The sequence below is a fragment of the Cynara cardunculus genome (assembly GCF_001531365.2).
Source record: "Cynara cardunculus var. scolymus isolate 2C chromosome LG 10, CcrdV1, whole genome shotgun sequence".
Lineage (NCBI taxonomy): Eukaryota > Viridiplantae > Streptophyta > Magnoliopsida > Asterales > Asteraceae > Cynara > Cynara cardunculus.
In genome coordinates, this window is record NC_037537.1 from 25,467,633 (window position 1) to 25,483,723 (window position 16,091).

At 33.2% G+C, this 16,091-nt stretch overlaps 2 protein-coding genes across 3 annotated transcripts in view; both read right to left on the minus strand.

Moving 5' to 3' along the window:
* LOC112519132 (5-methyltetrahydropteroyltriglutamate--homocysteine methyltransferase-like) overlaps positions 1-886 on the minus strand; it is a 9,510-nt gene extending 8,624 nt beyond the window's left edge. For both annotated transcript variants that reach the window (XM_025127117.1, XM_025127118.1), the window contains exon 1: positions 825-886. The gene's annotated coding sequence lies outside the window, so the exon portion shown is untranslated. The remainder of the gene's footprint in view (positions 1-824) is intronic.
* A 2,619-nt stretch (positions 887-3,505) lies between these two features.
* On the minus strand, positions 3,506-15,211 carry LOC112519791 (uncharacterized protein KIAA0930 homolog). Its single transcript, XM_025128052.1, has 14 exons — positions 15,063-15,211; positions 14,936-14,984; positions 14,443-14,499; positions 13,106-13,295; positions 12,956-13,027; positions 12,106-12,212; positions 8,764-8,824; positions 7,785-7,844; positions 7,610-7,684; positions 6,412-6,564; positions 6,059-6,113; positions 5,807-5,929; positions 5,260-5,495; positions 3,506-3,791 (listed from the first exon to the last, which is right to left on the minus strand). Exons 3-14 carry the CDS (start codon positions 14,472-14,474, stop codon positions 3,768-3,770), a joined length of 1,188 nt encoding a protein of 395 aa, XP_024983820.1. The 5' UTR covers positions 14,475-14,499; positions 14,936-14,984; positions 15,063-15,211; the 3' UTR covers positions 3,506-3,767.
* Between the last annotated feature and the right edge of the window lie 880 nt (positions 15,212-16,091).

The window sequence follows — 16,091 nt, forward strand, 5'->3', positions numbered from 1 at the left end:
AATTGGTCTTACGGGTCTCACGAAAAACTTTTGGTCTCACATGATCCCAAGTCTCTCTCTATATATATAGGGTCAGGTTCAGACAAAACCACAAAGAAAATGAAAAACAGAGGAACGCTCTAGTAACTATTCATCTGGATGGTATGAACATATGTATACAAGTAATTTGTAAGTAATTTATCGGGTATGCACATGTGCATAACATGCACACGTACATAGAAGCCAAGAAACAAATTCAATTACTTGCAAGCACGAATGCATCTCAGTTTTCATTTTTTAGATTTTCAACTAAACCTCCCTCTCTCTCTCTCTCTCTCTCTCTCTCTATATATATATATATATATGTATATATATAGATAGATATACTGGTTCGATGGTTCGTATCAAGTGAGACGATCATATTATACCTAATGGAAAGATGCATCTTGAAAACCCAAAGCAGATTGCAACTTCTCTCATTTACAGTGAAGCTCAATCTCACTGAGCCAAACAAAATCATTTGATACAAAACCGATTTGACAAACGATGAAACGGCACTAAATTAAATTCAGAAAATAAAAAACCCAGATTAAAACATGAATCGATCGCTCCAAAAACACTAAATTCATTCAGAAATGCGATCATTGACAGATATTTACCTGCAATTTCCGAGAGGGTTTCTACAGGATTCGAGGTTTTATGAAATGAAGTGGAGAATTGAAACTAATTACTACCAAAAACACATAAAGCTTTACTAAAAGAAAAAGAATGGATACGATGGGAAAGCGATTAAATAGAATTCAATACCGAAACAGATTGGGAGGATCAGAAGGAAAATGTGGTACCTGAAATAAGTTATGGAAGAAAAGATCCGAATTAAAAGGAATCTAGAAGAGGACTAGTTCCTCTTCCCATACAGATACGGAGATTTTGGAGAGGGTTAACAATGGAGAATGAAGCTATTTACAGAAGTTTTCAGCTTGGGGCGGGAAAGAAGGGATTCTGGCTGGGAGATTCCACCACCCTCCTAACAATAGAGGGTTACTACTTATTATAATACTATTTACCTTTCTACAACCAAAACAACTCAATTTCAATCATACATTTAATTTGATATATATGTGATTTCATAGAAATTTTGATTATTTCATAATATAAACTATTAATCATAATTAATAAATATATTCATCTTCCATAAATATTTAAATCATAATAAATAAGATCTCATCATTTTCATAAATATCGCAATTTATTGAATTGCATTGAATCATACAAATGTAATAGGTTACATTTGAAACTAACTCTAACGATATATCGTTCCTTCCAACACTAGTTTCTGACCAAATTGATTAAAACATTAAAGTGAAAAAATAAATTTAATTTAAAATTTTAATTTTTGAAAAAAATAAAAATTATAAGTCTAAACAAATGAAGGATTGTGTGGAAATAAAAGTTAAGATGAGAAGATAAGAAAGATCTGAACCCTTAATTCCTTTTATCGATCTTTTTTGCCTTTTACCCAATCAAAACGACAATGACCAACGTCATAAAATCGATTTTGATTGGGTAAAAGACAAAAAAATGGATAAAATGATGAAAATACCTCTTATTTAACGAGATTTTTAGTGACTCATAGATGGAGGGACTAAATCCAGATTTTTTTTATAAACCACGATAATCATCTTGTAATTTCAAAACAATATATAATGCTAAAACTTTAATCAACCAGATTCTAATTGTTCCACCCATGTAGGTCATGCTTTCAATCAGAAAATTCAACAAACCACAACTCTTAGATGACATTTGGTTGACAGAGTGTTTTTGCATGGAATGAAATCTGTTATAGAAATTCAAATATGTTCATTTGGTTCACATAATGTAGCTTAGAATTGAAATGAAATGCTGATAAATGATCAAAATAATATTTTCTCTTTTGAAATATTTGATGAATTCCATTCTTATTGAAGAATTCTACATGTATGTTATAGGCTATATTTTATACTTTGACTATGTTTGACAAACTAGCTGATGACTTATAAGCTAGCTGATGAACAAATTATGTTCAGTAACATCCTGAAATCTGGATAGAGCGAGTAAATGATTTTTTTTTTTCATAATACAACAAATATAGGGGAAATCATTTTTACATTGTTCGATGTTTGAATTACCTTAAATATCAAATTTAAAATCATTATCAACAAAAGATAGACAAAGTCTTACATAAAGACTAAATTAAGGTCAGGTGTTACTGTAACTCATCCAAAGGTGGAAGGCGTCAATAATAAGCTAAAACCTTCTCAAGCAATTATCTAGCACTCATCTCATCACTGTGTCGCTAGTACCATTTCCCATGGACCTGATGCACATGCCGACAAATGAAAAAGGTTAGGCTTAACATCTAGTGAGTTCAAGCAGTTTTCATCATAAATAACTAACGGTAAAAATTGAACGACTCCTCATTGAATGTAATTTATCAACTGAAACGTCTTTATCATAAAAGAAATACCTTTCCAAAAAACCCAACATTTTCTTGATGAAAACTCGTTAATCGAAATACCCAATTATACGCAGCCAAAACTCAATACTCCCAGGACCAAGAATAAAAGGTATAAAACATTAAAACGGGAAACATAGTTTTAATCAAGCCTTAAAAACAATTAGTCCACGCTTACCCTTGGAAGGGTATATAACATTCGAAGATGATGATGAAGACCCGATTTATCATTCGTTGTTAGGGAACACATAAGTAAGCCACAAACTAATGTTATTAGCTGCATCATTTTAGGTATAAAACCATTGACATTAACCTAAATCAGTCATTTGGTCAATTGCGATCGAAAGCTCGTTCACTTGGAAATTACATAATAATCACAATGGCTATTTCCAAGCTATAGTAAGAAATGAATTGGAAATTACACAATAATCACATTCGTTTCGATAATTCTTAATTAATTTTAATTACTATGATTTAATATTTATGAATAATTAATAGTTAATATTTATTATTAATAATAATAACAAATAATATTAATCAAAATTATAATTGAAAAAAGTGTCAAAAAAACTCCTAAAAACTACTACAAGTAGCTTATCAATAAACGAGCTGTAATTAAAAAAAAGTGTCAAAAAACTCCTCAAAACTACTCCAAGTAGCTTATCAGTAAGCTACCTTATAAGCCAATTTATGTGCATCCAAACAATTACTCAAAAAATAAGTTAGCTTACGTTTGTCAAACAATGCCTTTTTATTTGTTATTTAATCACCATCTCATTCCATCAAAATACCAAATGTTCAAATCCATTGTTTGTTGGATCTTAAAGATTTCTTCCCTAAAAATAATGAACCAAACAAAGGGAATCAAATTTGATCAAAGGAATTCAACATTTCAATTCCATCAGATTCCTCCAGAATATGCGAACCAAACGTCACCTCAGCGAATTACACTTGATGCTTTGTAAATGTTGTAATTTTTAAATATAACTTCTAAAAAAGGTTTCACATAGAAATACAAGAAAAGCATACATAACAAATGGTGATTTCATTACTCCACCATTTCATGGGCCAATCTGCATATTAACCGGAACTTATTTCTAGCATCTAGCGTCAGTAACATGTAGTTGCCATGGCCTCTAAAGGTCTTAAATCTCTAGAAAATACATTACACATTTGCAAACAAATAATAAGCTTCCCATAAAAAGGACCGAAAAACAACATTTGGATACAAACAAATCAAACGATATCTATATATACAACATTCGTAACAAACATACTTGCCCCCCATCTTCTCCTACAAGTTGACCGGCGCGCTTCCCTGATTTTTGGCATGCAAAGACGGAAAAATTAGTTTCTCAAACTTCGGGAATCGAATTGATTGGAAAATCCGATAGATATCATAACGTCGGTAAATCAAGATTTAAACAAGTCCCATTTTGGCATGATGTGTGACAAGGTGGGACAAAAACCTATTATCGTGGGATAAAACTAGAGTTTTTTGTTCCACCCAAAAAGATAAACCATCGGACAAAAACACAAAATTACTATTTTACCCATCTAACATAACAATTTAAAATTACTATATTAATTGTAATTTTAAATTATATAATATTTATATGTGTGTATATAAGATGTGGCTTAATCATTTGAGAACTCCATATACTATGATAACCATGAGGCTACCATTTAATGTGTTCATCGACATATATTTGTTTAACAATGTGTTTGCTTCATATGTATTCGGTTTACAATGTGAAACTTTTTTAAGTGTAACTTTTGTTTCACAAAAATACTAACAAGGTTCACATTGTGAAACAAATATATGCTAATCAATATTCTAGATCCTAGTCTTAGATGGAAAAAATCATATCAAAGATCACAATGATGCACTATCACAATTTCATGAATCATGGGTTCTCAAAAGGTCCCCTATATGATATTATATTATAAATTATATATATATATATATATATATATATATATATATATATATAAAGAGAGGAAGGATCATTCAAGAAGTTAAACATTTTGCAAGAAAGCTAGAAGTTTCAATATCATATATGATTACACTCCTTTAGTGTATTTAATCATATATGATTAAGTGTCTATATGTTGTCAATGCAACATGTGTTTAAATCATATATGATTAAGCTTATATATTATGCGTGTAATCATGTATGATATTGAAACTTTTCATCTTCTCGTAAAATGTTTATCTTCTCGTTTGAACCCGTCCCTATATATACAATTTTACTTTCATATGTAAATTATTTAAACAACAGTCTAGGAGCAATCTGATCATTTTAATAGTTTTGTACAGGCCTATTTTAGTCGTACCAACCACATGACAAACAATTAGTCCTGCCCCGTCCAATTTAATCTTGTCCCTTTCACTCCCATCTAGTCTGCGTACCAAACGCTACCTAAATAACTAAATATGCCAAACTATTTTGACCAGATACACGGGCTTTCGGAGAGAAAATACACTACATGAAAAGTTATTATGGCTTTTATCTCTAAAGCCACCCCTCAATTACACTCACGCTCTCCAAAGATTTTACTTACCTTTCTACACTTTTTTTAAGTATATAATATTTATACATGGCAAATGCAACAAATAAACTCACACAACCTCCTCACATTTAGTGAGATTTGAAACCCCGATCTCCTAGGAGGTCAAAGACTACAATACTGCTAGGCTAAAGATCATTTGGTACCTCTCTACACTTTATAGCAAAGGAACAAGAATTAAATATTTAAATGACTACAAAAGATCAAAATCTTACCTTAAAAAGCAGATCATAAGCAATATGTTCCCAAGGAAGTGATATGGACATGAGGCAGCATTTGAGTGGGACCATCCCTCCATCTGAATTCCGATTTGAGGAAGCAGCGGCATATGCGTTTTTTGCAGCCACCTGAGCCACAGATGCAGCTTTGCGAACCAATGCACCGAACTTATTTCCTCCTTGCGATGATGTATTGAGGGATGAGTGAGGGCCAGATTCATCTAGGCTCCTATCTGAAATAGCATCACCAACCTTAAAATCATAAAGACTCCTGTTTAAGCATATTATGCCCATTGGCCAGGTTCAAATGAGAACCGTAAATATTTTAAGAACCAGGAACCAACTGTTCATACTTCATTCATAATGAATGTCGTGATAGATATTCATGATGAACACTATTCATAATGAAGATACGTGATATTCATGATGAAAATAAGGGTTATTCATCATCATGCATAATGCATAATAGTTGGTTCAGGTTCTCCAAATATTTATAATTCTCATTAGAACTTTCCTTCATGCCCGTTACTCTTAAATCGTATACCTACAACGCCAGAAACCGCCACCTCAACTTCCCCACGACCTCCAGGACCTTTCATGTATATCCTGTCTGTTTTGCCAGAAGAATGACCAAATGGCAATAAGCTTTCGAATCCAGACTTCCCAGCTGTAACAATTCACAAATGAAGAAAATAAAAAAGTAGCATATAGTTGATATCGTTCAATCCATATTTCACGGTCCTAGAAGTTGTTCAATGTAAATTTAGGTACATCTAGACCATATAAACATATTTACCATCATAAGCTTCACGAACCATTTGGTAGCTGACGAATCCCGAGAAAAGAGTAAGCTGTAATCACAAGTTACAAACCTGTTATAACAACAGGCAAGTCCAAGTGCACATTCTCACTATAATTTAGAGCAATTTGAGGCTCTAAAGTGGATTTATGAATGAAACCCAATTCATATTTTTATTGTATATCCACTAAATCATGGGTTTAACCCCTCTTTACCTATAGTATTCTGAAATGCTATAAAAACTGTACTATTGGTTAGCTTCTAATGGTCCGTTGTTATTGTAAATCAGATCATGACGAAGAATTTGGTAACTATAAAAGTATATGAAGAAAAGAAAAACAACCCCAAACCTTCGTTTTATTAGTTTTTCCGGCATCCACATTATGTTTCGGACTGGAATTTTCACTAGAATTATCATCTTGTAGTGGCTTTTCTCTGGGAAATGCTGCCCCACCGACCGCATTTAGAAGTACACAGTAGCAGTGATCTGTATCGGTCAAAACCTGAAAACAGAAGAACTTGCTATCACATATTGTTCCAAAATAAGTGTCCATTTCCAAACATAAGTGCCTACTTTTCAACTCTACCCCGAAGTAATTCATTACTCCCTCTATTATTTAAAGGTAAAATTTTCATTTATTTGATTAAAGATGTGATAATTAGACATTTCTAAACATGTGTGCCTTTTTCATTGTGGACATTTAATTTAGGATGAAGGAACAAATAGATATTGCTCACCCTCATAGCTAAGTGAAGCCAGGTCAGCACTAATCACTCACCGAGTAAGAGTCCGTCAGTTTACCAGGTCAGTATCATGGACCGGTAAGAGGGGCTTCATAAACGACATCATCTCTGACAGGGTAAGAACCTCTTACCCGGTAAGAGGCGGTAAGCAGGTAGTAAACAACCCCTTAGTTCATGTCATCCATCATCATGTGTTATATGCAACTGGGAGTGCATATTGCACACACAGTGGCGGCAACCATCCTTTTAGGAATAGAAGATTCAGCATTTAATCCCCCTTTCCAGATATGCATAAATGTATGTACATATGCATATAGGGTTACCATTCCAAGGGGCCGTTTACCAAATACTTGCTCGGGTAAGCGCTTACAAGTTACAAAGTCATATTCCCTTACCGGATGGATATGGCAAGGACCGAGAATCTTACCCGGTAAGTGACAACGACGACTCTTACCACGGTTAGCGCTTACCGGGTAAATTGTTACATACGATGTCGTATTGGTAGACTAAAATCTTACCTGGTAAGTAAGCGATAGAGTTGAATTTTACCGCTAAGCGCTTACCGGGTAAGTGTTAAGGTAGATGGCCCCTAAAAGGCCTCTTATAAGACACTGAAATGATTATAGATGGCCGGTTCCAATTACCGGTCCCGGGCCAGGCCTAAAAATTCCATAAAAAGTGTAACCAGTCCCTACCAATCCCAACCGGTCCCGGGCTGGGCCGGACCCAATTTGGCCATCTTTAGAAATGATCTCATTTTAGTTGCTTGTGGATAGCAATCATAGGTTGTGCTAATAAACTTACTACAGCATCAAAGGTAGAATCAAAGTCATCAACTGCAAAACATATCTCTGGATATGCAGGTTTTGTCTCTACTTCCTGCACACAGATAAATGACACCATTCCTTAATCATTCGTGAAATATAATCAAAGTTGAAAACAATAACAAAAAAACATGGAAGGTGATAAGATCATCTGCCTTTCTTGAGTCCAGGTGAAAATTAACACGGCTTGGAGATGCATAGACGGTTTTCACGATCTGAAGTGACATTCACAAAAACAGGCATAAGAGCATTTTCCAAATACGAAATACTTGGGATTATAAGTGGCCAGTAACAACTTCAAATTCCTACAAAGTTACTACAAAGAAGAAGTCAGAAATGATTTTAATAGAAGATCCATGTACAATGTGGAGAACTGAAAGTCTAGTGATGGAAGTTTAAATAGGAACCTGATATAAGGTAATCAAAGCATCTCCAATGGAGTGATTTATAAGAACCCACTTTTTGTATTTTTTTTCCTTGCCACATCATTGCCAACTCATTAAATTAAGAACCTCCATAAAACTTCACAATGGTAGTTGATTATAAGAACGTTGTAGTAGTCACGGTAATGGAGTCTTTAGAGATAAGACCCTTTTGCGGGTCCCATGTATTTTTGAACATCAATAATTATTACATCCTTATAATAATTACTAAATATAAATTTCACACAAGGTTCAAGATAAGAACCCTGTACTCCAAAAATGTGGGAGACTTGTAAGAACTCTCTCAAATGGTAGTGATTTAAGAACTACACTTTTAGCTTATATAACCTCCCATTGGAGATGCTCTATGATAGCCAAAGCTATAGACATAAATAATGATAATATTTGCATATTTGACATAAACAGTTTGCAGGAGAAAAAATTAAAAAAAGTTCATGAGGAACTCAGAAAATTTAAGGTGAAGGAAGCTTTGTTTAAGACATTTGAAATTAAAACCATGGTCATGCTCAGAAATAAGGATATACATGAGAAGGTTAATGTTCATAGATAAAATAAAAGTTGAATTTGTTGATGCAAGAGAAAAAAAAAAGTAGAAAGAAATAGGATGAAATTGAAGGCAAATAGACCAAGAAAAGAATGGATATTTAAGAATACTGGCAAACCATCTCTCATATTTGGCCAGAAATTTTACCTTGTATATAGGAGATAGTGGTGTTTGTTGGCTACTCTGATGATTCTGAAGGGATTGATGACTGAAGGAAAAACATGCTTTAGAAAGAAAATATATATACACATAATATTGCAGAAAGAGCCCAAAGAAATTTATTTTTTTCATGAAGAACCCATATGGTTGTTTTTGGGTTGTGAAATTTTATAAGTTGTTAGCGCTTCAGTTTTAGCCTACTCCAACTAGCTTGGATAGAAGATGTTTTGCTCTCCGACATTTTTGTATGAATAAATTCGTTGTAACATTCCAAAAGCAATACATACACACACACATATATTTAGGGGTCATTCATGTGAGAACCACAAAAAAGTTGAGAACCATGAGAACCTTAATATTCATTGATGCATATACACTAATTAATTAGTGAGTATATGCATCAATGCATATATACTTGCATACATAGTAGATATGTATTGATGAATACAGAATACATATTCTGATAGTATATATGCAACAATGAATATACGGGTTTTCAATTTTTTTGTGGTTCTCACATGCATCTGAGCGCGCACACACACACACATATATATATAAGAAAATATCTAGATTGAAAAGACTTGCTATCAAAGGCTATAATAAAATTGCGACAATCTAGTAGAAATCTTCATGAGGCAGCAGAAAACAACGTTAGAGGATATATCTTTGCAAGACCTCAATATGGTAGCGAATGTGATTTTTAGTGCTTATGCTACATAGCAGATTTGGGACATCTGGGCATAGTTGTCAAATTATGATTCATTATGGATCAAAAGACACTTGCATTTGTCAAAATGATTGTACATTAAGAAGCAAAAGTATATCTAACTAGTTGTGTACCCGCGCAATGCGGCGGGAGCCATGAATTTTAACGATTTTGAAGTTCCACTGGTTTTATAAGATAATGATATAGGTTACACTTGGTCTTTACATATTAATACAATTTGAATAAATAAGAGTTATGATTCCAATTACAGACTATCGATGAAAAAAATTGTATGACAGTTTAAAATCCAACATATTTAAACGACTCCACAAATATGTTCGATTTACACCAAGAGCAAAGAACCAAGAAACTTGAGTTTTAAGATAAACACTCAAAACCAATAAAGAAAACTACAAATTTGACAGATCATAAGCCATGAAAAGACCAAAAAAGATGGGTTTTAGAATGAAATTTCAACTGCTTACCCTCTTTCTTGTCCAGAAACTCAGATTAAGGTTAAATTAATACATGTATATATATATTTCAAAAAAACCCAAGAACATATTATACAGTGTAATTTGGACAGCCTAACCCCAAAATATATAGTATATATATAAATAAATAACTATAAAAGTATAAATCGTAAATATTAAAAATATTTTTTCACAGTATATATAATATATAATAATATAATTAAGTCAAAAACTATTAAATATTGGACTCATTTCGAAGGTATTAACGAGACGATTATAATGGTATAACTTGTTAAAATAAAAATGTATTTTTTGAACATGTTTTAATTGATATACGATTATGTATGTTAATTTGATAAAGGTTTAAGATGAAACATTTAAAAGCAAAGGACATAAAGTAAATTAATTAACTAATTATAGGGGTATAAAATGTAAATTTAAAATTATAATTTAAAAAAATCGGTTGTGAGAGGGTGAGTGTATGTGAAGGGGTGAGTGTATGTGAGGAGAGAAGGGGGTGAAAAAGTGACATAAGGGTAGTATAAAGGGTATCTTGGTTATTTAGTATTTTAAGACTTTAAGACTTTTGCTAAATTTGCTTAATAAGATAGTATAGATAATCAAGATTGTTTCTACTCTCGGTTATCAAATAACAAGATTACAAAAGAGGGTTTGTTAACACATAAAAAATTACACAAGGGAGTTCGGTCGTTATTCAACTTAAAGATAAAAAATGCCTTAAAACAATATTTTGAGCCATAATCGGGTTTCCCTTTGTAATTTATTATGCAGTTTCTCTTTGTTCGAAGAAAATAAAGTAAAAAGGCTGGTATTTTTTTGCTGCTCTCCCTTCTTGATCCCCTTCTTCAAGACTCTTCTATCAAATCTCTACTCAACCTTTTTTTGAAGTATTAAGCATATGATACATGGAAAAACTCACACACACTCCCACCTTTGGTGAGGTTTTAGCCCTTGACCTCCAGGGAGGTTGGGCTCTATCCGTAACCCGGATACCGCTGTGCCAATATTCAATCTTCATCACTAACAAGAAATTCTTTCTGGAGTTCAAATGGATAATTCTCGTCAAAATTACGAGAAGTGATGAAGAAAAGAGTAGGGAAACGAAAAAATAGCATAACATTAGCTTTAACCACTGCAAGGCTTAGAAGACACAGTGGAAACCCTCACAAAAGTCATGACCACAATACACTCAACAGACACGAACTTAGGAAGAAACTAGACTTAAAAGACCTATTTATTCATTTATACTCCTCAAATTTGATATCAACATATTCCATTTAATCTTTTAACTCCAAAACTTTACCATGGGAAAGCAAAAGGCAGAATTGAAATAAAAGTTATGATACCTCCATTTGGTGGGAGGTGCTATCCATATAGTTCAATGGCGACTTAGATTCTAATATATTTTTCCTAGTTTAATATATACTTGCAAAATTTTCCAGATATGACCATACAATTTCTGTAACTATTTGAAGTTAACAAGTAACATATTTGACAATCAAAAAGTTCTGAGATATCAACTCTTTCCATAAAAGAAGTAAAAAATTTACATCATCCAAAAAATGGAACAATTGAGTACAAAGCAACAGGTAGGGACTAGGGATGTGCATTATTCAGTTGAAACCAATTAAACAGGCAAGAAAGTTTGACCAAGTTGGGCCTACAATACTTGCCTTTTGGCCAATTACGGGAAATCGACAAACCAAGTTACTGGGTTCGGCTTAAGTTTTGGAGTGTCAGACCGGTAATTTGGCTGAACCAAACTGTTTATATTTAAATTATACTACTAACAGGTATAAGTGTATATCTGCAGTGTAACCAGTTAAAAGGATTCGTATGTCATGGAAAGGCCAGGGTTCAAAAAAAACCCTGCCCTTAATTCTTTTAATTTCTTTAGTTCTTTTATTCAAAAGAATCAAATTCAAAACCCTTAGCCCAGTTTCCCTAAGCAACCCTAATCGTATTTCACACTTCTACTACTATTAGTTGTTACTGTTTCCTTTTAGAAACGATTACTTTGATCCATGTTCTTCTTCTTTAAACAATGACGTACGTTACAACCTAATCTAATCGATATAAAAAGTACTAACAAGATAAAATCAATTGGGGCATAGAAGAGGGTAAATTTACCTGCAAATTGCCACTGTTACACTATATGAAGTGTGGGCAATTAGGTTCAAGTATAATGACCGCCTCCAATCTACAATCATTGAGCTCTCTCCAACTAAATCATCCAACTATCAAAAAAAAAATATGACAAACATCACTCTAGCAATTTAACTTAAATCCACATCAAGAATAACTCTTTTGATTGCTAACATCTAAGCACAAAGTACATGAGGTCATTTCAAACAAATAGTATATATTATGCCCAATCGAAATAACACACCAAAGTCTACTATTAAAACCTACCAAAACAAGTTCAAACCAAAACAAGTTCAAACCAAACCAAACCAAACGAACCTGGTATATCCCACCTGGGGTGGGGTCTAGTGAGTGTAAGATGACACAAACATGACCTCTACCCCAAGAGTAAAGTGATGGTTTCCGTGAAGACCCCAACTAAGGAATGATAAGGATTTGAAAAGCTGGTTAAGAGAAAGCAAAAACATACAAAAAGAAGCAGGTATAAGAAAAACATAACCAGTATAAGGAAACTACACACCGCTACTATTAGTATAGCCAATAAGCCACAAGTAAACAACTGGGTATCATGGAGAAAAACTCAAGCATTTACATAGGAGTATCATCGACATAACCAATATGCCACAAGAATATATCAACTAGCTTTTAACAAACAAGAAGCATTTACATAAGCATCTACATAAAAAATCACAATTAAACAACAGGGTATCATGGAGAATAACTCATGGCTCAAAAATGTATGTTTACCTAAAAAGTATAAAGGTACAAGTCCAACTAACTTGGAACATAATCTCATCAGTTGCAAAGCCTGAACAAGTATCGTTGCTTTATTTACCTTCACAGCCCACCTGCGAACAAAGTAAGGAGCGTTTCCCTCCAAATTATCATTGCCATGCTGATGCAAGCTCTGAAACCGAAAGACATAGCATCATGGGAAAGTAAAGCATTTCTATTCGCATTGGACTGCATGAGGTTGAGGGAATACCATTTTTTTAACAAAGAATAAGAGATCGTCATCCTGCTGGTCCTTCGACTCCCTCCCACCAATAAAATACAAATCCATAACGTCATGCCAAAACCTTTGATCCATTTCAACGTCGGAAGCATCTTGTTCATCTACTATAGTTCTCCCTATTAAGTTCGAATGTTTCTTCACCATACTCAGCAATTCATAGCTAAAAGATAAACACAGCTTATCAGTAATGTGCAATGTCAGCATTTTAGATATCAAAATGTTAAAAACAAATGCAACCATTAAATCCTGCAACTCTATTAAAATACTTAACTCATGATTTCCTTACAAGAACCAGTCAAGTTTTATACTTTTTAAATCCAACTAAATATGAGATTTACCTGGTGCATATGCTATTTATTTTTTAACTCTTGTTTTGTCACAACACATGAAGATATGATCAAGCTCTCAACCTTGTAACCAGAAAGGCATGGCCAGCTTTCATGCAGGTAAAGCCATCCCACTGTTAGGGGCTGTATGGTTGGTTTTTCATTAAGTCATGTATGGATAAACTTGTCTTTGTGGATTAATCTGTCCGTATAGATTGAGAAGGTGTTTGTTTGGGAGGGTTTTTCATAGATGAAAGAAAGGAGCGTGTAGATTTGGAGGGACAGGTCTGAAAAAAGACTTGACAATCTGCATAAGGCTCTCCCCTTGAAGCTTTGAATAAGCCACTTTTTATATCTTTAAGCCACCACCAAACAATCATGCATAACTGACCAAATAATCTGTGAGTCTCACTAAGCTCATTAAGCTTCTAACAAACAGGCCCTCAGAGTTCTCTTTTGATTATGAAAATGCCAACTTTGATGCTTGTAGTTTTAACTCAAAAGGCTTACAGCTGCAATTCTAACTTCAATAAACCAATGTAGCTAGCATTTCTTTCACTATTAACCGAAAGAAATCTTATAAATTTTCAAGTAAAAACTTATCCGTCTGACTTTGAAAGTCAAAAGTTAACTCTAATTTTGGGACAAAGGATGATTTAGTGTAGAATAGTTACCTGTTATTTCTATAGAACAAACTAATTAAAAATTACTGACTTACCAGGTTTGGAGGGTGTCTTAAATGTTCATCAACAGGACTTTCATTAATAACAATAAAAAATAACAGTACATACTTTGTTTTCAGCCCATGCAGCTGTGATCACAAGGATCTTGGAGGCATTCCACAAATGTAAACTACTTGAGTTGTCAAAACTTGATTCTAAGTTGATATAAGCTCAGTTTAAACATAAAAACACATATAAGCAACAATCGAGATCCATGAACCGTGGGTTGAAGGGAATAATGAATGAATTGTTTGCTTACCGAGAAGGGGATTCCCCCCCATCACCGAGCATCTTTCGCTCTTGTTGACTGAACTGTCTACAAAGTTCATAAATATAATGATCAATTCAATCTTGGTTTAACGAGGAAAAACAAAAATTGGCATAAATCATGGGAATCAGAAGAAGAAAAGGATAACGACAACAACATAAAAAGTGTGAATTTCAGAAATCGTTTTAGGAAAATTTCAAAATCTTCAAATCCAGATAGAACCCTAAACGTGCTCCCATGAATCAATTATATATAGAGAAAAATTCTATCGAGTATTTTGAGAATGTAAATGGGGTATGATTATCTGTTCACTGATCAAGAACAACGAGTATTTCATAGCACCAAAACCCCAGAAACAAAAACAAAAAGAATTAGGTATACTTTAATTCCACAAGAAATCAAAAACTTATACAAACCACAGATCAAACTACGGTCTAATCAATTAGAAGAACGAAAAAAAATGGATCAAAAGGGAGAGATGTACAGAAATAACCAATGTGATGAACAAATGATTCCAGCAATAACGTTTATATCTGCAGGTAATAGAACAAATACACAAATGAATCCCCAACCATACAGATAACAAATACACCGATAGACGATCGACGTACCTGAATACCGAGAGATATCCACCGAGGTCGACAGTGGAGGAGGCGATACCGAACGAACTAAGGAGACAGAGAGACGTTGCGATGGTGTTTTGTAGTGACAGAGGGTTTTGTTTTTGGTTCCGAGCGACGTTACAGAGGGCCTTGAAATCAGGTCCTGTGGGTGTTTTGTACGAACGCAAGATAACAACCTTAAAGATAATCTACCTTCTTAATTACAATGGATCTTTCTAATTAATTATCTAACTAATCAACGGTGATCCATCAACGTTAAATAACTTAATCCGATGTTTAATCATGTTTTTAAAACGTAAGTATTAAATTGATATTGGGTTATTTTTATTTGAACTCGACCCAACTTGATGAACATGATTTTTTTTTCTTGTATTTAATATGATTGTTGATTTTCTGTTAATATGTACATCAGACAATTAGATCATTATGTACCCTCTTCATATACATATATTTTCAATTTATTCTTCGTTTATATATAACTCCTTTATATATAGAGAGAGAGATGTGAGTTATTATGCAACTTTTTATATTTGTACAACTAATACAACTCAATATCAACCGTCCATTTAATTTGATTAATTTGATTGTTTCGTAATATAAAGTATGATCATAATTAATAAACTCTAGTCATCTTTCATAAATATTCAAATCATAATAAATGAACTCTAATTATTTCCATAAATGTCTCAATTAATGAGTTTGCATTGGTTGTACAAATAGACATGGTTGCATTTGAAAATATACCATATATATATATATATATATGTGTGTGTGTGTGTGTGTGCCCGCACGATTGAGATTATTAATTGAATGTGATATACTTAAGATTTAAGAAGTATGAAAAAGTTATACCAAATGATTGATACTGAAAATGAAATTATAAGTAGACTAGAAAAACAATATATTAAAGGTTAGGAGAATATTTTGATGTACAAAAATATCAATCCAACCAACTCGTATGGTTTTGGTTGGATTGTGTTGCACTTTGATTTGGGTTGGGTTGGTTTGAGATTTTTC

What these genes read in the sequence shown, in the direction of transcription:
- LOC112519791 (XM_025128052.1), bottom strand. Translation starts at nt 14,474, where the DNA reads ATGCTCGGTGATGGGGGGGAATCCCCTTCTCG. An exon ending in GGGGGGGAATCCCCTTCTCG is followed by an intron (nt 13,296 to 14,442) that starts GTAAGCAAACAA and finishes TTTATCTTTTAG; the next exon opens with CTATGAATTGCTGAGTATGG. An exon ending in TTCACCTGGACTCAAGAAAG is followed by an intron (nt 7,685 to 7,784) that starts GCAGATGATCTT and finishes ATCTGTGTGCAG; the next exon opens with GAAGTAGAGACAAAACCTGC.